Below are 26240 nucleotides of genomic sequence, written 5' to 3'. Positions count from 1 at the left end.
GTCGGGGTTTGTAAAGAGATATTTAGAAGTGTGCATGCATATAACAGTTTTTCACTTACTTGAAATGTTAGGCCTTGGCTGTACTATAAGGATTAAGCTTCCAGAAGATATATGATTAATGATAGTATAAGAAATTTGTTTGATACCAAATTTTTTTCCTGTAGAAACCATTAGTTCTGAAGTTTTATTTCTATTTGGTAAAAGTCTCACTCTATTCGCCTTTTCTATCTCCCTCTCTCCCTCCCTCTCTTTTGGTTAAAAACTTGATTTTAAGTAGTCAGTACTGGAGAATTCTTCTGTGGCCTGAATTCCTTAAGAAAAGGTGTTGGAATTTGCTCTGAGGACAGTGTCTTAAGACATTTGTATCAACTTGTAAGACTGGAGTCAGTAATGATTTCAGTAAGTATTCAGTTCTGTTTTACAGTTGCTTTCCGTGAGGTTGCTTTGAAATTAATGCAGTTACTATCAGAGGTATCAGTAATGTTGAGGTTAGACTGGATAACCTTAAATTGGTAAGGATTTGCTGAGCAAACTGATATCCTTAATTCTTTATATAGGCTGTATTACTGCCACATGCATTCTTTGCTAGGTGGTCAAAAGTGTTTTGGTCTGTGAATAATGATTCTCTTTGTAAGTATTGAATATATGCACTTACTATTGTAAAATACTTTCGTTTGTCAGGAAAGGTGAAACTGGTATAGTGGTTTAACTGTTCACCTATCCCCTAAGTTTTTAAATTTTTTTCATTGGGTATAAAAGAGGTATTAGCAGTTTGGTTCTTTTAAGATAATTTGCACTAGAATTTAAAAAAGGCTGTTGGAAAATATTAATAAGAATAATCATAATTTAGGGGTGAATTAATTTTGGATGGGAAGTTTTAACTTAGTTCAGTATAGTTAAAAGATAGATTCTCTTTATTTGCAGTAGTTTGCATTAAGAGATGGGTGGACATCTTCAGGGTATTAGATATATATCCTTGTTGGTAGTGTTGAGAATATTGACAGATGGATACTGTGGCTGCATCTGGCAGCCAATGAGTGTTCTTAACCGATATACAGTGTGGAAAAGAAGACTCCTCTTTAGCTGTTATATTTTAAGTGGTTATACACTTAATTATCATCGGTAGTTATCACTTCACATATGGACAGTAAATCTAACTTATAAGTATTTGAATACTCTGTGTATATATGTAAATAAGTACAAAGTTAGCAAACTGGTAATATTTCTAAAATAACTTTCTTCTCTTTAAAGAAGAGATCACCTTGGTGGATATTGTTTTATAATTTTCAAATACGTTTAAATCTATTTTAAATTACATTAAAATGTTGAGTGTTAGTTTTATCTACACATTGTGTGTACATTGTTTCAGCTCAGATTTTAGGGTGGCAGTGTAGGCTCTGGAGTCAGGCTTCCTGTGTTGGTATCTTGGCTCTGCCACTTAGTAACTGGATGACTTTTTGTAAGTTAGTTAATCTTTCTTACTCTATTTTATCTGTAAAATGGGGATATTGGTACCTCCCTACATAAGGTTTATCTTGAAGAATAAATGAGATAATATAAGTAATTCACTTAGCATAATACCTGCCACATTGTGAATGCTTAAATAATAATGGCTGCTCTTAAAAATTATAATTTCAGATTATCCACGTAGGAAAAATTGTATTTTCATCTTTAGGAGGAACAATGATTATAACTGAATTGGATATGATAGAATTTTGATTGGTTCAAGCGCTGAGTGTTTTTTAAAATACGGGTATTCCTTTAGGAGCTCTGAGTGTAACGTGTCTATGGTTTTGCTGTTTCGTTGCAAATAGAATGTAAAGCTCTGCTCCCTCATACTGTTGACCTAAGAGTAGTTAATCATGTTAATCAAGAATTATTTACTCTAAAATACTAAGGTAAGATGAGAACTTCCTATTATGGCATAATGAAGTAGAAGTGTTAAAAAGAAAAATTTGTTAAAATATTAAATTTTCTTTGGTGTTTAAGATAAGTCAACTTAAATATCATATATTTTTACTCAACAAAGTATAATCTCCACCTCAAATGAAAGAAAACTTGTGTGATACAAGAGTTATGGAAAGTGTTTATCAATAAAGGTGTATTTCTTAGCATTTCTTTTTAAGTTCAGATTTTTGGAGGAGTTATGCAGCTTTGCATGCCAAGTTACATTTATTACAATGTAATTTACACTTAATATAATCTGGCAATTCATTAATATAATATAGGAATTTAAGTTTAGTGTTAAATAATTGTGTCTTATTTTCACATTTGATCAATATTATTTGTATAATTTTAGGCCCTAGAAATGAGAAGAAAGAGCTAAAGGATTTTTTTCTTCATTCTTATCAAGTGTGGAGGAAGGATAAAATAAGCTTGAGAGCTTGAGACCTGCCTAGTGAAAGCTATTAGTTGTGTATAGGGATCATTCTTTTTGTTTTTCCTTTGCCTGTGCTGGTTTCCCAGCTGTATCACAGTATCCCTCAGTAGCGATGCACTTAATTTCTAGGGAGCTGTTGTGCATGTTCATTTGTTTTGCATTGCAGAATGAATGGTGCTCTAATTATATATGTGATTTTTACATATTTTGTGTTGTATAAACCAGCTGTATTTTTAGTCCCAGTCTAGATTGTGGAATTGAACTGTGCATTTGACATCTTGGAAAATTGAATTGTCTAAAACTCTTTCACTTCCTGCCTCTCTCTTTAATGCTGTATTCAACTGTGTTTTATGCTTTATATCACTACCCCAAAGTTACAGTTGATTTTATCTTATTAAAGCCCTTCAGAATAGTTTCGGATTTTATTTCCTTTGATCTTTTAGATTTTTCAGTAAGGTTCGCTTTGTTTAGTAGTAATTGCAAGGATTGCATTCTGCTAATTTTATATGTTTAATATTTTTGATCTTCTGAAGAGAATATAAATAAGATGTTATAGGCATTGTAATTTGAATCAAGTATTCTTTAAATCAGATGTATTCTGAAAGTGATTTGTAAATACAGCATATATGTTCAAAGTTGCAAACAACTCTGCCTTAAAATGTATGCAATTTTTTTCCATTTAAAACTCTTGTTCTCATGAATTAATGAGATTCTTTGGGTATTCTAGTTACTCTGAACTGATTGGAGAGTAAATAAATAGAATTGAAAACTTTTTTCTACTTTTAAAATGAAATTTGGGGGATGTTACTACGCTTGATTTTTTTTTGTGTGTGTTTATTTTTTTAAATGTGTTTTTGTGAATTACTTTACTCTGAGTCTATCAGAGATAGAACCGAATGCCTGGGCTTTTCTGTTTTTTTGTTTTTTTTTTTAAATAACATGAAAACAGTGCTTTGCCAGGCTTAATTTAACCATGTTGTAAAATTTATTTAACATTTTTACTTAATCATTTATGAAATATGAAAAAATGACAACTTGAGTCAGCAAGGTTGTTTTCTTTTTAATTAATGTAATAGAATTAGCTAGCATATACCCTAACAGTGCCTTCTATTTGTTTAGTATTTTTTTTATTAACAAGGTCTGTTTTCAATCATTAGCTCATTTGATTTCACAAAGAGAAAAAGAGGTAACCTAAGAGATAGACAGAGCAAGCATTATTTTCCTCATTTTTTTGTAGAATAGGAATCGTAGCTCCAGTAGAATCAGTAACTTGTTGAGGGCTAATAGAAGATTGAGAACAAAGAAGGATGTAGGTTTTTTGGGCGCCTGGTACAGTATTTTTCCTATTATGTTACATCAGTGGTTCTCAAACTTTAGAGGGCATCAGAATAACCTGCAGGGCTTGTTATACCATAGATTATTTGCCCCACCCCCAGAGTTTCTGAGTCATTGGTGTGGGTTAGGGTCTCAGTATTTCTTTCTTTTTTTTTTTAAAGTTCACTTCTTTTTTTTTTTTCCTTTTTCTCCCCAAAACCCCCCGATACATAGTTGTATATGCTTTGTTGTGGGTCCTTCTAGTTGTGGCATGTGGGACGCTGCCTCAGCGTGGTTTGATGAGCAGTGCCATGTCCGCCCCCAGGATTCGAACCAACGAAACACTGGGCCGCCTGCAGCGGAGCGCGCAAACTTAACCACTGGGCCACAGGGCCAGCCCCTCAGTATTTCTATTTCTAACAAGTTCCCAGGTCGTACAGATGCTGGTGGTCTGAGGAATCACACTTTGTGAAACACTGCGTTTTGCTTCTTCAAGCAATTCCCTAATGTGTTGTCTCCTTTAGGTTAATAAAACTTGCACATACATTATCTCATATGATCTGTAAACCTTAAATAGCTCAGCATGGCAAATGTTATCCCGATTTTGTAGAAAGGCAGCAGAGTGGAATAGAAAGAGCATAGATTTGGGAGTCAGCTAGACCTAAAGTTTAGCTTAAATCCTTGCTCAGCCACTTATCACTTGTGTAATAAAGGTACGCTACTTAACCTTAGTGAACCCTAGTTTCTACACCTCTAACATGGTGGTAAAAATCCTTAACTTGTAGAGTGGCTTTTTAAGTTTGTTAGAAGTATAGGTTAGATGTTTTCAGAATATTGGTTGCTAACTGGGAGTGATCCCCTCCCACCTTGTCGGGGTATTTGACAATGTCTGGAGACAGTTTTGGTGGTCACAGCTTGGGGGTCTGAGTTGGGGAGTGATGCTGTTGGCTTCTATGGATTGAGGCCAGGGATGCTGCTAAACATCCTACAATGCACAGGACAGCCTCTCCCACAACAAAGACTTATCCAGCCAGAATTGCCAATTCTGTTGAGGTTGAAAAATGCTAGTTTAGAGGTATAAAGTGTTTGCTACATAATAAGTATATTTAGTAAAAGTACCCCTTGCCCTTAGATTGTGGTATTTAAGAAGGTCAAATTTCTAATAAATGATGAAGCTCGGCTTTTAACATCTAGGTTTTCTGACTGCTTCTAGGCCAGTATTCTTTATAATAAGAACTTTGTCCACAAAAGATACCCCTGGTAACAAAAAAGGTTTATTTGAAGAAAGCTCATGTGTTATTTGACTGATTGTGAAAGTGCTGCTTTGAACTTCTGTTAGAAAAGGCTGAAGATGTTTTCAATAAACGTCTTAGTGTAATGCACTGTATTCAGAAGGATGTTACATAGAACTGCTCTAACAGGATGAATATGCTTTATTAAAAGAAAGCATTTTTTTCATTTTTATGTTGCCAGTAGTTTTTAAAGGAATCCTTAGCTTGTGTCCTTTAATTCTATCAGTTGTTGAGTTCTCCCAAGATACTTTGCTCCCAGTATACTTGTTTTTTGTTGTGTAATGCATTCTTTAATCTTACACTTTTTTATTCTAAAGCTGCTTTTGTTATAGTCGGGTATGGTGAAGTTAAGTGTGCTGAGGTAAAATGGCAAATTTCTGACAAGTTAAAAAACTTTCTCATTTCTTTCCAGATAAAGTAGGGCTGACTCTAAGGTTCTCTGATGCGTGCGTTACGTTCTTTTCTAGACTCTAAATTTGCTATATCAGCCTGTTGAATTACAATGCTTTATTTATCTAAATTAAAAACTTGCATTAATGTAAAGTTTTTGGGAAAAGTTGAGATGTTAGATGAGCCCAGACATGAGAAGATGCCTAGGGAGTAGCTTAGAGGATTCTGAGTTTTGTTTTGTTCTTAGGGCAAACATAATTACGAAAGTGTTCTAGGAATAGATTGTTTGCTATGATTTTTTTCTGTTTGCTTGATTTTACAATTTACTTTGCCTCTCAGTTTGCACATGCATAATAAAATGTCAAGACCTATTTTAATAATTCTTATGAAATTTAAATTTTGACTCATGATTCTTGTTGAAATTATAGGAGTTATTCAGAGGTACTGATAAATATTTTAAAACCAGGACTGCTAATCATAATAGCTTCAAATTTGTTAAGAAAAACACTATTGCTGTAATTTAATTGAATAAGGCTTATGGTGTTTATTTCAGTATATGAATAAAAAACTACATTTGCTTACTGTACTTAAGAAAATTTCTTGTATGAAAACACAACAAATTAAAGAGAACTAAAAAAATATTTCCCACGGTCCTACTTCTCTAAAACTTCATGTTTTCATATTAGCTTGTAGTTTTGTTCATATGCGTGTATTTTGAAATATAATTGAGCATAGTGAACTTAAAGGTGTGCGTGTGTATGTTTTAACAATTTCCAGAGCACCTTATAATTGCCTTTATTTTAGATGGTGAAGTAATCAGAAATATTTAATTATTTCCTTGTAGTTGTACATTAAACTTGTTTCCAATATTTGGCTATTTTTTCCTACTATTTTCTGATTTTTCTTTAGAGTGGATTTAAGATGACCTGAATATTAAGAAATATTTTCATGATTTTGATTCACAAAATCATAATCTCTTATACAAAAAATAGCTGCATTGTTGGAATCTTGGAGCTGTTTTTCTCTTACAAGAAAACTATTGCATATTTAACATTTTAAGCTTATTTTACTTATTTAAGTGAGGCAAAATAGAATTTATTTAAACACTTGATCTGTTAAATTTCCTTTTTCTATTGTAGGACTATTGTATTGAAATTCAAGTGGATATAGAAGTGATTTGAATAGACTATCACATCATTTCATACTAAAATGGTTATAACCCTTGCTACTTTCCTGTCTTTAATCAGAAAGGGTATGGCTTGTCATGATGTTACTGTTCCCTGGAACATATTTTGAAGAATATAGTTTATATTTGCATAGTTGCCACGGTAATTGGTGATATTAATTGATGAAGGTTTGCTGTGCATTTGCATTTATAATGAATATTAATTTTTGTGGTCAAAAATTGGATTTGTTAGTTTATGTCAGATCTTATTTTTAAGTGCCAAATACTAAAAGAAATGATTTTAACCACATTAGCTAAATGATAGTTCTTTCCCAATGAATTTATTAATTCATGTAGTTAGAACAAAAAATATTGAGGAAGAAACAAACTCTTCTCTTTTTTAAACAAAATTACTTGTTAGAGTAACGTTTTTCCAAGTGAGATAAAATTGTTTCAATTCTTAAACGTAAGAAAATTTTGATCTAGGTGTGATATAAACCTTCTTGGGTGCTAATGAAAACATAGCATAGGCAAAAATATTTTGTGAGTGTAGGCATGTATGTTTTTTGAAAATTCGTGAAGCAATTCAACATCTGAATAGTTTTCATGGACTTGTTGTAGGAAACCTGTATAAAATAAATAACAGTATACAGAAAGTATGATACAATTTTGCATATCTGTGTTCTGTCCAGTGTGATCAAGATTATATGTAATGTAAAATAAGCTAAGGTGCTCGTTATTAAGGCTGTTTGGATTCTTTTTAATACTGAAAAGGTCACACAGATTGTGATTATGGTGTAGTGTCCAAGAACTAAGGCTTGCCATCTGTTACCCAAAATAGGAAAAAGTTAAGATAATCTAGTGATATAAGTGGTTTTGACACTTCTGTCTTTTGGTCATGTATTAATTACGATTTTTAAAGACTAATATCAAATATTAAGCTTTTGCAAAAATGAAGCTTAATGGTTACGGTGGTGTTTATATTTTTCTACCAAAATACAAAGATACTGGTTGAGAACTAAAGATTATGTAATGAAAGTCTGGCTTTTAGTCATTTGCTTTTACAAGATGAGATATTTAAGTGGAAACATCATGTTTTAACTTGAGACATTAAGTTATACAAGATTTTGATATTTTTAAACTATAATTTTCCTAACAGTTAATATATCAGAATTCTTTATTACAGAACTTAATCAGGGAACTGATTTAATAAGTATTTTTTAAAGATTTGCTTTAAATATTTTTCACGTTCTCTGCTTTTTTCTCCTACAACTTAATTCTTGTCTGGATGCTAGTAAACGAGTTTCCCTTTTTAAAATTTTGTTGTTGCATTTTGAGCCACTACAGAAGTTGTTTCTATAACAATTTCTTTTACCCCCAAGAACTTGGTCTTGTTAAGTAGCATAGAAGTCTTTAAAATTGCATATTGGGCTTAATAGGATCTGATTAATTTTAATCTACTTTATTTATTATGTTGACATTGTTTTTATTGAGGTTTATTATGATAATTGTTTAATATGATCAGAAATAATATTTCAGTTTAGATATGATTTTGAATTCATGTTCTCAAATGCAAGTTTGTGCCCGGAGCCTCTATTTTTTGTGCAAGAAACATCTTGCCAGTTTCAAATTAATATCTGATGAAAGTAGATTGTTTTACCAATATCAGTTTGTAGAATTTGTTTAGGCCTGAATTGTAGGCCATGAAAAGAATGATACATTTTTGGATAGACCTAGATAATGTGTTCATAGATTATATCTCTTACCTTAAATGAGGCACATATGTTGGTGCGAATTTATCCAAATATGAAAAGTTTAAAAGTCTTTACCTGTTTTGTTTACTTAATAGTATTTAAAGAGTGTGAGGTGTTAAGAGCTCCTTTCCCTTGTTTTCATTTCTATCCCTCCCATCTAACTATTGGTATTTTTGTCTTTCTGTATGTTAGACTTTATGTTTTTTAAAATTTTATTTACTGGCTGAAAAAGTTGACTCCTTAATTTGTTTTTGTTTTGTTACATTTCAGCTTAATTATTTTCTAAGATTTTTAGTATGTTTTCCTTTGAGTATGAAGACTCCACAACTAATCATGATCAGTAATTGGGCTTTTTTTCCCAGTTGCAATAATTGAATTCATACTAAAATGGTATCTCTTCAGGAACAAGCATTAATAGGTAGCTGACTAAAATTATGTGTTATCTGTTCAAACCAAGCAATGTAGATGTACTCTCACCTGTTAGTATCTTTTAAAATTCCTTATTAAATTTTAAAGTATGAATTTTGACTAACATTTTAGGATATGTAATTTCAGATTTTTTGATAATCCACTTATCTGAGCAATTATAAAGTTTACATAATGAGTAAAATAGCTTCAGTGGGAATATGAATCATATTTTACAATATTAGAACAAGGCAATTATAATAAAATCAGGAGTATGATGCTTACCAATACAGTACGGAATGCCACTAAGTGTGCCTTTGTATATTAAAATCCACATGTATTTCAGTTCATATTATTCTTATTCAAATTAAAATACTGCACTTAAGCAAAACTATTTTTGCCATTTGGAAGAAAAAGCAAGCAATTTCCAGGTTTAAGATGTAGAATAAAGAGACTTGATTTTATTATATTGAAGCCAAATATAAAAGGAAGCGGTCTGGCACACACTTGTTTAGAGCTTTTCTTCTTTAAAATGGCTTCAAATTAACAGAGCTGTTTTTGAAAGGTAAATTTGGTTGTTGGAAATAAATTTGAAAATTTTGCAGTTTTGGCCTAATGAATAGGAAGAAGAATACTCACTTGCCAGAGACACATTTGTCTTAGGACTTTGTTTTCTTAGGACTTTGTTTTCTTACTACGTTGTGTGTGGGGTAATTTTTGAATATTAGGAAATAAGTTCATGGTTGCATCTAAAAGATCAATACAGCTGGAAATCTTGGAATCTATTATTTTTTTCAGAATGCAGTTTGCTAATATTTAAGTGAATTGGCACTAAATATCACTAGGGCTTTGTTCTCAAACTATTGATACATCCCTTGACATCTTCTGTACCTTAACTGTTTGAATGTCTTTTTTCTGTAAAAGTTAATGGCCTTTTGTCTTTTTGTGTAACTGTGGAGTAGCCAAAACCTAGAGTTTTATGTAGTCACTTCTGGTAAAGTAAATGGTAAAAGCTTGGCTTTTATAACAGAATGATATTACAGATTAATTTATCAATCTAATATTGAATATAAAGATTAGAGCATAAAAGATACTTTATCTGCTTTATAGTAATGTTGGATCAATGTTATAATTTTAACTTCTGTAATCTTTCATATGCTTTTATGATTTTGCCGTAGAAAATTAGTCAGCGTTTGGCCTAGTTCAAGTATATAATGTTGACAAGTATGTCTAATGGGTCTTGTTGAACTGATAATCTTTTTGAAAGTTGTTTTGTTAGTTATAACCATATTTTGTTTGATTTGTTATTGGTAGTCATTCTTGGATGTTTTTTAGTGGGAGCAAAACCGTAGAGGGGTGTGTGTGTGTGTATCTGTGTGTATTTTAACAGCAGCAGAGTTCTGAAACAGGAAATCACTCTTATCGTATTCATCCAGAGACCTAGGAAGAAGGTAATTGTTTGGTATACTCGTTAAAACCAGTTAGTTGGGCAACTTAAATTTTTAGAGGTTCACAGATGTAGCCTTGAAAAGTTGTAGACACATTATTTCATAATTAACAACTACTCTGAAGAAAAATTGATTAAATTAGTTGAGGGGAATAATAATCCCTCAGCTAATGCACTAAAACAATTATAGTTTGGATTTTAGAGTATTGCTAGCGTTATCAGTGACTTGATAAGATATTTTTCTGTGGTTCTAATTTGCCTAAATTTAAATAATTGAAGATCGGAGTGCCTTGATTGTACCTTTAAAAAGTAATTCTTTTTTAACTGAGTATCATCTTAATATATCTGGCTTGAAATGCCTTCAAAATGATTCTTAAATTTAAACAATGCAATAGAAAAAAGTTAATTCTGTTTCAAATATTTGTCACTGGAAATTATCTTTCCCTGTTTGTTAATGTACACATGCATATAATTACATACTTACAATCAGTGTTTTCGTACTGTTCTGTGATCTCGTTTTTCACAAGTTAATTTTTATCTGTCATTGGGTACTTGTCATTTTTTTTTTATTTTTTTAAGATTTTATTTTTTTCCTTTTTCTCCCCAAAGCCCCCTTGTACATAGTTGTATATTCTTTGTTGTGAGTCCTTCTAGTTGTGGCATGTGGGACGCTGCCTCAGCGTGGTTTGATGAGCAGTGCCATGTCCGCGCCCAGGATTCGAACCAACGAAACACTGGGCCGCCTGCAGCGGAGCGCACGGACTTAACCACTCGGCCACGGGGCCAGCCCCGGGTACTTGTCATTTTTAAAGCTATATAAGTAATATTTCATCAGGCTAAATACCATGGTTTGCTAATGTACTGTGTTAGGGTTATTTCCATTTTTTTCTTTTATAAACAGCACTATTGTGAATATCTTTGTATAGTTTGTTTGTTTGTGTTTTTTTTTTTGGTCTGTTTTCTTACAGTATATTGCCAGAGTGGGATTGCTGGAGAAAAAGGCACAGTAGTTTCATAGCTCTGTTACAGGTTGCATATCTCTTGCCAAATGCACCAGTTCATAGTGTTGCTGCTAGGTAGAAGAATTACTAGCCATTCTTGATGTTACATTTGAAGAAAGTGATGTTTTCATTTAGAAAGTGAGATCTAAACTATTTCAAAGCAAAAATATGTGTAAACTTTTCAGTCAGGATGAGTTGGTATAATATAAAAACATGAAAGTTGTTAGGTTCAGATTGGAGAAGTAGAAAACTTCAGTAGAGTTCGTAAATTATTTGTCAGTTAGTTTTCCTTTCTGATTTGGCACTGCTAAGCAGATAATTTAACAATGTTAAAAGGAACCTAAAATTTATGCTAAAGTGACTTTAATATTTGGAATTCCTTCTTTTATAATTTGTTTATAAAAGCACTGTATTGAGTTGCCTTGTAATGTGACATTTAAATGAAAATTAAATAACAGGACATTTCTAACTCATGCAACCTCAAATAATAAACTCTTATTTACAATTGTAGAGCTCTTTGTAGTTTTATAGATTTAAAGATATTTCCAGATACCGCGTTTGATCCTTGAAACAACCAGTAAAGAAGTTACAGCAAGTTTATTATCATTATTTTAGAGAAAAACAAAACAAAAATATTTGAGGCTCAGAGATTGAGTAACTTAGCTGAAGTCAAAGGCTTTAAGTTGCAAAGCTGAGAATGGTACTTTGGTCTTCTGTATTAAATGACAGTATGCATTCAGTGCTTAGTACAGGACCTGGCACCTAGTAAATGTTTATATGTCCCTGTGTCCTATGTTGTTCCTGGCTGCTCTTTCTTTCTTCTTAAAATCCTCATTTTTTGGAGCGTTCTTCCTCTTAATATTTCTGTAGTTCAAGCTTTTGTATCTGTGCACCCTTTTCACTTTAGAAAATAAGATTTTAGGCTGTGTTAATTTGGTCTGTACAGGAATGATTATATGTTTTATGTATTAGGACAAATCGTTCTTCAATAATGAACGGTTAGCACTTTATCACCTGGAGAATTCAAAGAACTCCTGTTTCTGCTTTCCTCTCAGTATGAATCTTGAATTTAGAAATCTGATCCAAACATTTAACACACTTAAATAGGGAAAAATAAAATCTAGTAAGAAATATAAAATCTTTCATTAAATGAGAAAGTATAGAAGTCCAAGAGAGTGGCTTGTATTTAAAGCATAATTTGATTAGAAAAGTTGATAATATGGATATAACTGTGACATGCTTGGAAAGTATTTGTTAAATTTAAACTTGTTAAAATTTATTGAAAGAAATGTAAACTTGATGTAGCTTATGAGTCGATGGCTGAATCTCTTTTCCTCTCACCAGGGCCGTAAGTGTCTGTTGCTTGAAAACACTGACAGAAAGCAGGGGAAAAGCTCCAGAAATTCCTGGAAAATAAAATTAAATGTGAAGTCCTGATGTTTGCTAACGTGGTTTCGATTCCTCTTGTCTTCTCTTGTTAGTTTGACGTTCTTCATTCCTTCACTCTGGCGCAGATTTAGCTTACTGTTCTCCTTCCGGGCCAGGCAACTTCAGATTAGTTTTTGATGCTTTTTGATCTCTACCTTTCTAAATCTGTGTGTCACTTTCTACTTGGCCAGCCATGTTTCATGTATTTTATAGCTTCAGATTGTTACTATAACTTTCAGTTAACTAGAATTTTAAAATAGCTTATTTATATGTGATCTGTAGAAATAATTTTCTTTAAAATAATTATGGCAGGGAAAAAATAGTTATTGGTTTGTGTACTAGCACTGCATTTTAGTGTCTAAGTTGTTTAGGGGTAAGCATATCTGTATATTGAGTATTATAAAATTATAAAGAAACTTGCCGCAACTCTTTTTCTTTGTAGTAATCATCATACTTGAAGATTTAGTCTACATATCAGGAACACATTGTTATAAAATAAGATTTAGGGAGCTTTTTTTTGGTTATTACCCTCTATTTGAAAATTCTAGTTAAATTAATAGTATAAACCCCTTAATTTAGGCTCAGATAAAGTTTTGAGTTAAGGTAGAGTCATGAGATCTCAACTCACGTTGTTTTCTGAAAGATGTTTTGTTAATTAGGTGTAACTTGGAACATATTTTTAGTGTTTTAAGTTATGATTGGATCCTCAGACCAGCCAGCAAAAATTTACTTAGCTCATATAGTAGCCACATTATTTTATAATAGGTCAGTTATATTTTGGGTTAAAGTGACATCTGTGGACAGACTTTATAACTTAATTTACCATTTATTATTATTTTTTTCTTTGAGACTATCCTGTGATGAGGATTGTTGTAGCACTTGAATCAAGACTGTCCAAACAGGATATGTATAATTTTCAAAACTCATCAACTGATCACTTAAGATCTGTGTATTTTATCGTATGTAAATTATGCCTCAATTAAAACAAAACAGAGGTGGGGAGAAAAAGACCGTCCAGTTATCTGAGATCTCCTGTAGCTATGGTGGCCATCTAACCTAGGCTAGATAGGAAAGTACCATGTATACATTTCTTCCACCTCTCCTTATTGCGTGTACAGTAGCCACTGATATTATGTGATATTATGGGGAAAGAAGGTTTTTTTTTTCCTTTTTGAGTAATAGTTTACATATATATATGTATATATATATTTTAAAGATTGGCACGTGAGGTAACATCTGTTGCCAATCTTCGTTTTTGGTTTTTTTTCCATCTTCCCCCCAAAGCCCCCCAGTACATAGTTGTATATTCTAGTTGTGAGTGCCTCTGGTTGTGCTATGTGGGACGCTGCCTCAGCATGGCCTGATGAGCAGTGCCATGTCCGCATCCAGGATCTGAACCGGCGTGCAAACTTAACCACTTGGCCACAGGACCGGCCCCTAGTTTACATATGTTCTTAAATACTTAAAGGCAAATTGCTACAGTAAAGATTTCAAAGAGTAAAGTTTCTGTTAGGCTTTGATGCTTTTGAGAAAGATTAAGTTATTCAGCAGTTAGTCTCATTAAAAAAAAAACCTAAGTGCTTATGGTAGGCCCTTATGATCTAGGGCTGAACCATTTGTTCAGGTGATCACCGTGTTCTAGGCATTGTTCATGTATTAACTCATTTAATCCGTACAATGACTCTAAATGATAGGTACTTTTATTAGCCCCGTTTTACATAGGAAACAGGCACGGAGAGAGTATGTAACTTGCCCACAGTTACTCAGTAAGTTGAGGTTCATGTCCAGGTAACTTGGTTCTGCAGCATGTGTTCTTAACCATGGTGCCATACCTCTTGCAAGCAGGTCACTAGGTGGCAAAGATACTTGATTTCCTTTAATGACCTAGTTAGTATAATTCTTTATGCTTAGTACTTAAGTCATTAGATGAAAATTTCATTTAAAAGACTATTCCTTATTGAAAGAAATATCCAATAAGTACAGGTTAAGGCTATTTATATTAGAAATCATATATATATATTTCTCAGTTATTTGGTTTAAATTGCCTAAAAAAAGTCATTAAAAATTTTGACGTATGGGGAAGCAAGAAAATCGTATAGTAGATTTTGTTTATTGGTTTAATTCTTGGCATAAAAAATATTTCCCTAAAGATTACGTTCTCATTAGTTGCTGACATCAGTTTTGGAAATGCCAGTAGGTTTTTGTAGTAGTGTCTTTCAGAAGTTTTTCAGTTTTAACATTTGATTAGTAAATCACTTTCATTTGAACCTACTTCCATTGAAAATTTTGTATTTTTATTATTGATTTGGAAGTATAAAAAATCTTAATCTCCTTTTGTGGGGCAACATAGTATAAAAAGCTTGAGCTTTGAAATTATGTACATAACGGATTTGAATCATAACTTACTACTTAGTGGTTTTGGGACCTTGGGCAGGTTACCCAATCTGTTTGACCCTCAATTTCATCATCTATGAAATGGTAATATTATTTCATGGAATTGTTACAATTAAATGAGCATGTATTTAGCATATTGTCTGGCATATCTTTCTAATGTATGACAGATGCCAAAGTCTTGGGTAAAGTCTCAAATTGTATGAATAGGAAAGGTGAGAATCTGGAAAGTGAAACTTTAAAAAGACTGAATTCCTAGATTCTGTTTAAAGGAAGGTTTGGATTGTTGGTCTGCGAGAGACTCCTGTGTTGATCCTGGCCTTTGACTCTGATTAAATTGAACTCCCTGCCAAGGCTTCCTTAAAACTAGATCTAGATCCCGGGTGCGGACATAGCACTGCTTGGCAAGCCATGCTGTGGTAGGCGTCCCACATGTAAAGTAGAGGGAGATGGGCACAGATATTAGCTCAGGGCCAGGCTTCCTCAGCAAAAAAGAGGAGGATTGGCAGCAGTTCGCTCAGGGCTAATCTTCCTCAAAAAAAAAAAACTAGATCTGATTTTTTGTCAGTCTTGCCACCTTTTCCATAAAGCTTTGTGTGTGAGCTGTACTGGACTGCTCGCTTTTTCTGAATATTTTATGTATTTCCTTATCTCTGCTATAGCCTCTGCTTGGATTGTTATAATCGCTCTTGTTTCTTCTTCTGTCTGCTGATGTTTGAGACTGACTTCTTAAGAATTATCTAAGATATTACTTTGTGAAGCTTTATCTGCGTCCCAACAGAATTATTCCCTCTGTCTTTAGCTCTTAAAATATCTTGATCTTATATTTAATAGGGCCTTTGGCACAGGTGTAGGTCTGTGTGTCTGTCTTCCCTGATAGAACTGCTTGAGTGCAGTAGTCTTTGCTTATATTCTCAGTGTCCCTTGCACAGAATGTTCAATATGTGTTTGAATAGTTAAGTGAATGAAAGACGGGGCCAACTGAGTTTACTTTAATGAGCACATAATATCCTCATTATGTACGGTTATAGACAAATAGTTTTCTTAAGTAAATTAACCAAGTCTTTTGCCACCTAGTTAGTATTCATAGTACAAGCATAAATCTGAGTTTAGTCCTGGATAAAATGAATGCATTTCGGGGGCCTTTATACTTCTATGCTTTTGTATAAGGCTAAGCTCCCTCATTTTTACTGCCTCATTTTTTTCTGACTGTCATTTCCTATTTTCTTAAGTTTGTGCTCCAAGACAGAGTTAAAAAGTAAAGATTATTCACTTTTGGGAATTGTACTGCTACAGGCTTGATTTAAACTTCCATTCTCTTCTGCTTTTTTTTTTTTTTTCTTCTCATGAATGGATATAATACCCTAAAGCATTTTGACAAGAGCTACATTTTTAGGTGGGGCTACTTTCTTATGTGAGAATAACAGACGAGAGCTGATATTTGTGATATTGAAAATGATAATCCTAACAGTTTTCTTTTGGAGTCTTTATGGTAGAAAAACCATTTGAGGTTGGGGGTGACTTTTTGTAGTCTTATAGTGACAAAAATTGTTTGTGACACATAGTAAATGGTATTTAAGTCTTGGGTACTTTTATTATAATTTTTTGGTAGAAATTTAGCATTTTTTAAAACTACCTACAGAGCTGATTCTAAGTCTTGCCCTGTATGGGCAAGAAAATATTTTGTCGTGACACTTAGTAAACAGACTTGGAGTAATTGTAAAACAAACGTAATCATGGGTGCCCACTGGAGACTGAAGATACAAAGGTGCAAAAATAAAGCATTTTAAAAATCTGTTATGGAAACAGTACAGGTGCATTGTGCCCAAAATAGGAAATACAAAACAAGCAAAAATGTGAAAAAATACATATTCCTACCACCTAGAGATTATAACTTTCAGTGCCTTAGTTTGTAATCTTTTTGTCTACATATGTCTATATGGATATATATATGAATTCTTTTACCGAAATGGTATCACTGTACGTTGTCTTTGAAACCTTTCTTTTTCAGTCAATAGTGTCTACTTTTTCATTTCAGTAAATTTTCGTCTCCTCCAATACCAGATCATATTAAAATTTCTCTAATTGGCTCAAATAACGTGTTTTATGGCTGCTTTGTCTAAAACAAAATCCAGAACAGCATTGTACCTGTGGACTTAGCTATTAGAACCCTTGAGTCTTTTTAAATCAAGGATTGTTACCCATCCCTCCCATCTCCACGTTGTAAAATGATATTTGACTTTTAAAAAAGATATTTGAAAAGAACTGGGTCATGTTCTACAGACTTCGAATTTGTCCAGTTTATTCTCTCATAATGTTGTTTAGCTTGTTCTTCTCTCTCATCTGTTTTCTGTAAATTAAGATTTCTGTCTAAATGCTTGGTGGATGCTCAGGTTGAAGGTAACTTGGCTGTCGTAGATGGTGCTGTGTCCTTCATGTTGCATCACATCAAAAGTCATGTGCTCTCTACCTGACTTTCTTGGTGATGCTGAGATTGACCGCTGAAATTGAGTAACTGTCTTTTCTGCCCGTGATTAATTATATTTGTCTCCTTACATTAGAAAGTATTTTGTGTAGTGTTATTTTGGCTCTATAAGAAAGTTCAGTTCTTCATCATCCACTCACCTATTGGTTTAGCACCATTTATTGCTCCTTGCCTAAATCAGTAATTTTATTACAGCTTACAAAGTGTGATTTTTAAAATTCTGTCCTTTTATGTTTAGTAACTGGTGTTTTTCTGTAAAGTAGAGCTTTACCTTATGAAATGGAGCTATTTGGTTGCCGTGAAATACAGTTCCTGCAGGAAAAGCAGGATCGGCCCTTTACCAATATTCAAAGTAAAAACTATGCCAATAGCCACTCAAAAAATGATAAATGAAAAGGATTTTTTTGTTGTTTTGTTCTAACTTTTTCTCTTGTGAGTATCCTTTTTAGACTCAGGGATTTTCATTTTAGTCAAGGTGTTTTAATTTACTAGAGTTTAATTTTTTTCTTTGATACTCAACTTCAGTCATTGGGTTGTCTGTGCTAGCTCCTATGTCTGTTTGGTACAGACCATTAATCTCTGTATGCCTTCCTTGCTCTCTGGCACAGAAAGAAACCCCAGGCTCGCCTTGTACCTTCTCTGCCCTAGACCTAGCGTAAACTGTTTTTCCAAGGAATTTGGTATCTTTTAGATATTAGATATTAGAGATGGAATCTGGGTTCTAGGAGTGTTTACCTACTGCTAAGGTAACATGCTTTCAGGCCATTTCAGTGAAATGACCTAGAAAATAATAGGTTTTTACAAACGAGTTCGTATTGATATTTTCAATGTTTTTACTTGATTTTTTGATTTTGTAATATCTCTTTTCTCTTACCCTAATAATCATGAATCTTAAAATCATTAGCATAACTTCATTGCATTTTCCTACAATATAAAACAAAAGTTTGTGGATATCAATACTGATAGTACTAGAAACAGTCAGAAGTTTAAAATTCTTTGTGTTTTTTTTGTTCTTAGATTACTTCCTACCAAGAAGTACAGTAAGATTGCAGTGTCCAAATAACCCTTGAAATAAATCCCTTTTGCTGGTTACCAATTTGATATTTAATCAGGTTTATTTGTTTCTGGCCGTTTTCAGTGTATGCTTCTCCCCTTCCCTCCCCTTTTCTATGAGGCAACCATTTTTATTAGTTTTTCAGTTATGACTCATGCATGTGTGTGTTTTGGGAGGAGGGTTAAAGTCAAACAAATATATGTTTGAATATTTCTTTTATCAAAAAATATTTCTTTTATAAAATATTCTTTCTTTTATACAAAAGGTAGCATACTATACCCTGCTGTGTGTGTTTTAAAAAATATTCTGTAGATCTGTCCAATCAGTACATAGTAATCTTATAGATAGAACATACAGCACACCTAGAACCTTTTCTTAAATTATAATATCAAAATAGAAGCTTTCAGTAATTTGATAATGATTTTTGTATTGAAAATGATACTAGAATCAATAATGTGAGTGCAGCAGAAAGTAAAGGAAAAAGGTCTTTCTAAAGGGTACTGGATTTGGTGAATTTTGAATTGTATTTGGAAGATGAATGGGTCCAGAAGTAGGTGTGGGGAGAACTTTAGAGATGATCTTGAAGGGAGGCTTTAGGCAGATAAGCTTGACTGGAGTGAGAGGTCTGTCAGAAAATCATGAGATTAAAGAGGATTGGTGGAGCTCAAGAAGAAATGAGAAGCTGGTATAATGGGCAAAATGCATTGAAATGTAGGTTGTTGGTGATTTTTTTTTTTTTAAGGAAGATTAGCCCTGAGCTAACATCTGCTGCCAGTCCTCCTCTTTTTGCTGAGGAAGACTGGCCCTGAGCTAACATCTGTGCCCATCTTCCTCCACTTTATACATGGGATGCCTACCACAGAATGGCTTGCCAAGCGGTGCCACGTCTGCACCGGGATCCGGGCCAGTGAACCCCTGGCCACCGTGAAGGGAAATGTGTGAACCTAACCCCTGCGCCACCGGGCCGGCCTCTGGTGGTTGTTGGTTTTTTGTGGTTAGTTTAATATGAATTCTTTTTCAGTGTGGAAGTTTGTTTTTATGTCAATTGTATAAGTGAATAGAATGGGCATGCTAAATATTGATTACCTTGATTTGAAATGAGAATAAATTTCTACCTCAGTTCATTATTATCAAGTCATAAATACCAAGGGCTAGAAGAGATCTTAGTGGTTGTCTCAACCTAATCACTGTGTAGAATAGGAAATTGAAGTCTAGAAAGGTTACATGTCTCGTTCAAATTATATAGCTGGTTAGAGACATAGGCAGCTCTTAAATCTGACATCCTGATTCTTAATTGTATCTGCTTTTCTCTGTACCCTGGTAGTTTTTATAATCATGAAAAATTAGAAGTTGTGCAGCAGGTTTGTTGTTTATATTTTGATTTTTTGTTTTTGTCCCCAAATGCTTTAGTTGTATGATTTGTAAAGTCTGAGATTTTTGTTTTGCATGTATACCTGAATACTGTGAATGTGGAATTGACCTTTTACCTTAGGTGCATTTTTAATATATTAAATAGAGGGATTTGGAAATTATTTTTACTATATAATTGTTTTGAGGATCTTCTTTGAATTAATGTATTTACCTCTATTTCTTAATTACACATGATGGTTTCTAAACAAGCACACTTTGACACCCTTTTATTAGCATAGCTGTAGAGAGGAAAGCTTTTTATAATCAGCTAATGGTTTAAAACGTCTACAAGTAATTTGTGTTGTTGCATATTTCAGACATTTCCTTAACTTAAGTACTCAGATATTTATCCAAACATTATTGCTATGGGGTTTCCTGCAGAAAGACTTGAAGGTGTATACAGGAACAATATCGATGATGTAGTAAGGTAAGAACTCTTAATTTTCTGTTTCAGATGTTAATGTATTATGTTCATATTGTGTTTTCATTTTTCTAAACCACAGAAAAAGATGTACTTTGTGATGTAAACTTTATTTTCATTATGTTGGTGTTCTGTAACTGCCTTTTTTGCTTACTGTGCCTAATGGACTTCAATGGGATACAACTCATTTGATAAGAACTGACCTTTTACGTAATCAGAAATATGTGGTATGATTTCATGGACTCTATAAAATGCCTCTCACCAAGTTAATGTCTGGATTCCATTATAATAGGATTTTTGTCTTTTATTTCACAATTGAAGATTAGGCTTAAAATCCTTGAGTGGATTTATTCACTTAAATTTATTCATTCTAAGGTAGAGATAACTGTTACATTACTATCAGTTATATCGGATACTGGCAACTGATACCTGTGTATTTTTACGTAGAACAGTTTATAATTGGGCATATGTGTACCAAGCACCTGAAGAAGTGTTTGGTACAAGCAATTTAGAAAGCAGTTGCTGGGCATACCAAAGCCTAATTTTGTCCATTTTATAATTTTCTAAGTGTAATTATCATTCAGTTTACAACAATATTTCTCAACTCCCATTTAGTTTTTTAATACATTCATGACCCACGAGTACCTGGTAGATTTTATGAGAGAAGCAATTTGTCTCTGCTGTGTGAATAGTCTTAATAGTATTCTGATTTCAGAGCAAAAATATATATGTATGAATAAATTAACTCTAAATTGTCAGTAGGGACTCAAATGGCTTTTAAAAGTTAAAATTCTGAATTATTCCCTTTACCCTCTTTCGGAAGTATCTTTCTTGGAGACTTTCAATTTAAATATTTGGTGATTATGAGAATTAAGTGTTATAATGGATGGGAAAGCCCTTAGTAAAGCATTATGCAGATGTGGAATCCTTTTATAATAATTGTGTAAGTATATAAGTCTAACTACATCCTTATATGAGCTAGCCATAGTTGTTTTTCTAAGTGGTTAATTTTTAGCAATTTGCTTGAACCAAAGTATATTTACATTTTTCAGTATTGAGTTGTGTCCAGTTGGATTTTTGTAGTGTTTATATTGTGTTCAGAATTAAATTTCAGTATGTACAAAAACCCCAAAACTGCTTCTTTATAGTTTCTGTTACAATTATAGGTGGTACATGAGGCTGTCAGAGGTACTATTTAAGAACTTGAAAATAGGGAAATGAATTTGCCTTCTCATAGTTAGGACGCAGTGGAAGGATGCTTAACATCGCAGAGCTATGAGAGTAACAGCTTGATATGGCTTAATCAATGATAATACACATCTGCAGGAAATGCAGTGGGTGATAGGAAAAAGAATGAAAGAAGTATATCAAGAGAGATGGAAAATCTGGGAAGTGAGCAGTGCAGTTACCAGACATGTATTCCCTCCCTACTGTGGTGCAGGAGTGTTTCTCAGGCCTCTTAATGGTCTACATGAAATATCTCATAAGGTGATTAACTTCACATTAGTATAATTCTGTGTTCAGCCAAGTACTGATTCAACCAAGTCAGATCAGTACTCATACTGAAAAAGAGTATTAATACTCTGAGTAGAGGACAAGTTTTCTGATCACTGTAAGGATATTCTTGTGGTTAGTAAATCTGGTGTGCTAGGTTTTATATTGTTTTTTTTCTGAATGTAAATTAGTCTCTTCTGACTGTGAATTAGTCACTGAGGCTGACTGATCATCTTTTAGCTTACCGATAAAGTCTGGTTTCTGGATCTATGCATTTGATTATCAGACCATAGATTGCAATAACTTCACTAAGAAAATACTATTCTAGGAAGTATTTTTATCTGTCATCTTCTGACTTCATAACCTCTATGCCTCTAAATCAGGATTCGCACATGTAGTTTGTAATCAGTACCCAAAGTTGACATTTATTCTGTCTGCTTTAATGTATCTAGTTTATCTTATCTAGCTTTTGACTTTTTCAAATTTCTTATTCCTAAAAAAACTTCATAAGTATGGATTGTTATATTTAGTTAATGGTTGCTTTAGCCAACTCATCTTGTCACGCCTATGGAATGGTAATGGTAATAGCATATAAAAATGAATTATCGGCTATGTTGTGGTTGTGTTGTCTTTCTTTTTTTTTTTTTGATTGGGGGATAAATGGCCAGGAAGGCTTTGTTGGCTTCAGCTACTCACTCCACTCCCCTTCTTTTATGAGAGAAAGGATGAACAGTAGGAGGGAAGACGTAGTTTTTCCTACGGACTGAAATGAAAATAAATAATTCCTAAGTAATTTGCCTGTTAGGACTAGCCTCTCCAAGGGAATGGCTGTCTCCAGTACCTAAGTGATTGATTTCTTTGATTGGTTCACACCATATTGGAGACAGTAGTGATTCCTTTTTGGTTCAAAGATGATAACGTTTCAGTGAAAAATGTCTTTATTTTGTTTTAACTTTTCGTTTAACAAAACTATTTTCAGTTGGATTTTCTTTTGCTCTCTCTGTTGAGATGTTTAAAGAATATTTAAAATTATCTTTTCTTCTCTAGTTCCGTATTTTTCCTATTATTTTTCCCCCAAACAGGAAATATGGTGCAGACTTCAGACTTTGTTGTTGTTGTACATCTTTGAGTAAAATAAACTCAAATTGCAAATTCCTTCATGCTTAAATTGTCCAGTCTTATTTAACTGTTTGGGAATATGGTTTGTTATGACAATATGAAATTTTATACTTGAGGTACTTAAAGTACTTTTGTGACAAATATTTAACTTCTTTTGAGGTAACCTGCTAGGATGAGGAATTAATGTAAAAAGTGAACAAAAAGGGAAAGGGGGAAAAGTGAAGCAATCCGGACTCTTTTACTCTCTTAACTGCAAATGTTGTGTTTAATAAGGAATCAAAATTGACGGGACAGGACAGGGACATCTCATAGAAGGGAAGTTGAAGAGCCAACCCTTCCCAGATTGTTTTTTCTTCTTTTAGTCTTGTTACCACCTCTCTTCATCTTCTTTCTTGCTACTAAGCTCTTGCTCTGACCAGCTGGTAATATGAAACAATGTTTTATTCAGATAATTGATTCTTCTTTGATATGTATGTTACTCTTATCCCTCAGGCTAATATTGAAGTTGTCTAATTTATATGTTATCTGTTATAAATCTTAAGCAGTCTTTAACAAATTGATGCTTCATGTGTTTAACAGACATAGCTTGAGAACTATTATTCTGTACCTAATAAATCAGGAAAACGTAGGTTTAATAGAGGTGAACTGGCTTTCTTACTGCAGAACCTTTAATATGCTACTATGCATTGTAAATCTCCCAAGAGTGAAATTCTAACATGCTGCTTTCCTTTTCCTTTTTTTTTACTTTTCTTTCCCTTTCTCTTCCCCTTCCTCCCTTCCCCCTTCTCTTTCTTTTCTTTTGTAGTATATTAAATAACATCTCTCTAAACAGTGTTCCATGGAGCACAATTTGGGAAATGTTGAAAATGAAAAAAGATGCATGTAATAACATTTTCCCCCAGTCTGAATCACTAGGAAATAATTTAGTTCCTCCTTTTTTATTGGAAAGGCTTTAGATGTGGGAAAATTCCCATATTTATTATAAGGAAGTGTTTATAGTTCAGTCTTCTGATATGGAGTGATTTTTTTAAAAAGACTTTATCCGTAGTTTTGTATACTATCAGCTTTTTTTTACCCATATATAAGCAGCTGTATTATTGATTCAAGAGTCCGTCTCCTTCCTTTTGTACTGTTTTATACACTTTCTTCCTAAAGAAACTGCAAATATTCTTCTCTTAATTATATGGTGATCTCTCAATCAACTTTAATTGTATGTTGATCTTTAATAAAAAAGGAAGTACCAACATCATTATTGGCTATTCAGTTAAAAAGAATTGAAAAGAGATTATTTAAAGGAAAGTTTCAAAATAATTTAAGAGGAAAGAATGTCAATTGTATTCTTCCTTGCCAGCAACTTTTGACTTCTTCTCTTATTACTTATGTTTCCTGCTTTCTTTCTTTTTTTGTTGAAAATCACATAACATAAAATTAATCGTTTTAAAGTATACAGTTGTGACATTTAGTATCTTCACAATGTTTTCAACCACCTCCTCTGTCAAGTTCCAAAACATTTTTATCACCCCAACAAAAAACCCTGTATCTATTGGCTGCCCCCCCACTTCTTTTGTTATTCTTATTTCCTCATAAATAGCAGAGCCTTGATGGATTTGACAGTGTTTATATTATCTGCACCAATCCAATTTTTGATATTTTAATAATGACTAGCATTTATTGTACATTTATTTACATACATATATAACTGATGTATAAGCAGTTTACACGTGTCATCTTATTAAATTTCTATGGTGAACTTATTCCCATTTCCTAGATGGTTTAAAAGAAGTTAACTTTCCTGGTAAGTAGTGAAACTGAGCATTGACTCCAGGTCTGTCAGAGTCCAAAGCTGATTTCCTTAATAACCATATAATCCTGTGTATCAGAGGGCAAAAACTGGAAACTCTGGAGCTAATCTAGCCTGTTTATGTTCTTTGTTTGGCCTAATGCAGCGTTGGCCCATACATAGTGTAGGAAATCATAAAGGAAGGTCTTCTCTGATATTATTACACCAGAAAATTTCTTTAGAAAATTCAATTTCCAGATTGAAAAGACCTAAATAGCACCAAACACAATAAATGAAAACAGGCCAATGCTTGGCCATTATTATGAAATTTCTTTAAGAACACCAGAAATAATGAGAATTTCTCAAAAGCTTTCAGGATCATCTTGGAGTATTAGGGATATGAATGGTGTCTAACTTCTTAGCAGTAGAATTAAAGATAGAAGATGGAGGAACAGCACTTCAAAAGTTCTGCATTCAGCCTAGAATTCTGTGTCTAGCCCAACCATCAATCAAGTACAAAAGTAGGAAAAAAAGACATTCAAGGATTCAAAAAAATGTGTGCCTGTGTAACATTTCTTAAGAGGTTGCTAGAAGATGTGCCCCAGCAAAACAGGAGAATAAACCATGAAAGAAAAGGGCTTCAGTAAACAGGATCCAGCTTAGAATCAACAAAGGAAAGTCCCAGAATGACAGCTGTGCCACAAGCTGAAGAACAACCAGTTCTAATTGGAGCAGTAGGACAGAGGGCTTCAGGGAAAAAAAATTGAACCAGGAGGTGGATATTGAAATATTTGGGGAAAAAAAATGCAATAGATCCTCAGAAAACTAGGTGATTTAGAAACAGGAAGCAATTAATAACGTGTGTTGGTGGTTTAACCCAAAATTGTGATATTGCCATTTAAGGGGGATTAAGAGAAGTGAAACGTGTGGGGGTTCTACTGGTTCTGTAAGCCTCTTCCACCATGGCAGAAAATTTGTGGGTAATTGATAAACCTACACGAAGTAGTATTGTATATGTTATGTGGAAATGCTGAATTAAATACCAGGAAAAAGAATCCAAGGAGTTGAGGTGTGGTTGCTATTTGGGGGAAGCAGAAATAAAGCTGGAGACGAGTCATTTTTTGTGTGTGTGGTAAAATACATGTAAGATAAAATTTACCATTTTGATCATTTTTTTTTTAAAGATTTTATTTTTTTCCCTTTTTCTCCCCAAAGCCCCCCGCCGTTACATAGTTGTATATTCTTCGTTGTGGGTCCTTCTAGTTGTGGCATGTGGGACGCTGCCTCAGCGTGGTTTGATGAGCAGTGCCATGTCCGCGCCCAGGATTCGAACCCACGAAACACCGTGCCGCCTGCAGCGGAGCGCGCGAACTTAACCACTCAGCCACGGGGCCAGCCCCCATTTTGATCATTTTTAAGTGTACACTTCAGTGGCATTGAGTGCACTCAATTGTTGTGCAACAATCGCCACTATCCATCTCTAAAACTTTTTTTATCATTCCGTACCCAT

At 33.5% G+C, this 26240-nt stretch overlaps 1 protein-coding gene across 2 annotated transcripts in view; it reads left to right on the top strand.

The window, feature by feature from the left end:
• PTEN (phosphatase and tensin homolog) overlaps positions 1–26240 on the top strand; it is an 88213-nt gene that overhangs the window by 4507 nt on the left and 57466 nt on the right. For both annotated transcript variants that reach the window (XM_014864358.3, XM_014864359.3), the window contains exon 2: positions 20259–20343. In XM_014864358.3, coding sequence (XP_014719844.1) covers positions 20259–20343 — 85 coding nt within the window. The remainder of the gene's footprint in view (positions 1–20258; positions 20344–26240) is intronic.

Source organism: Equus asinus, chromosome 2 (genome assembly GCF_041296235.1).
Source record: "Equus asinus isolate D_3611 breed Donkey chromosome 2, EquAss-T2T_v2, whole genome shotgun sequence".
Lineage (NCBI taxonomy): Eukaryota > Metazoa > Chordata > Mammalia > Perissodactyla > Equidae > Equus > Equus asinus.
Note: the sequence above shows the minus strand (reverse complement) of the source record. Positions and strands in the feature narration are given on the sequence as shown.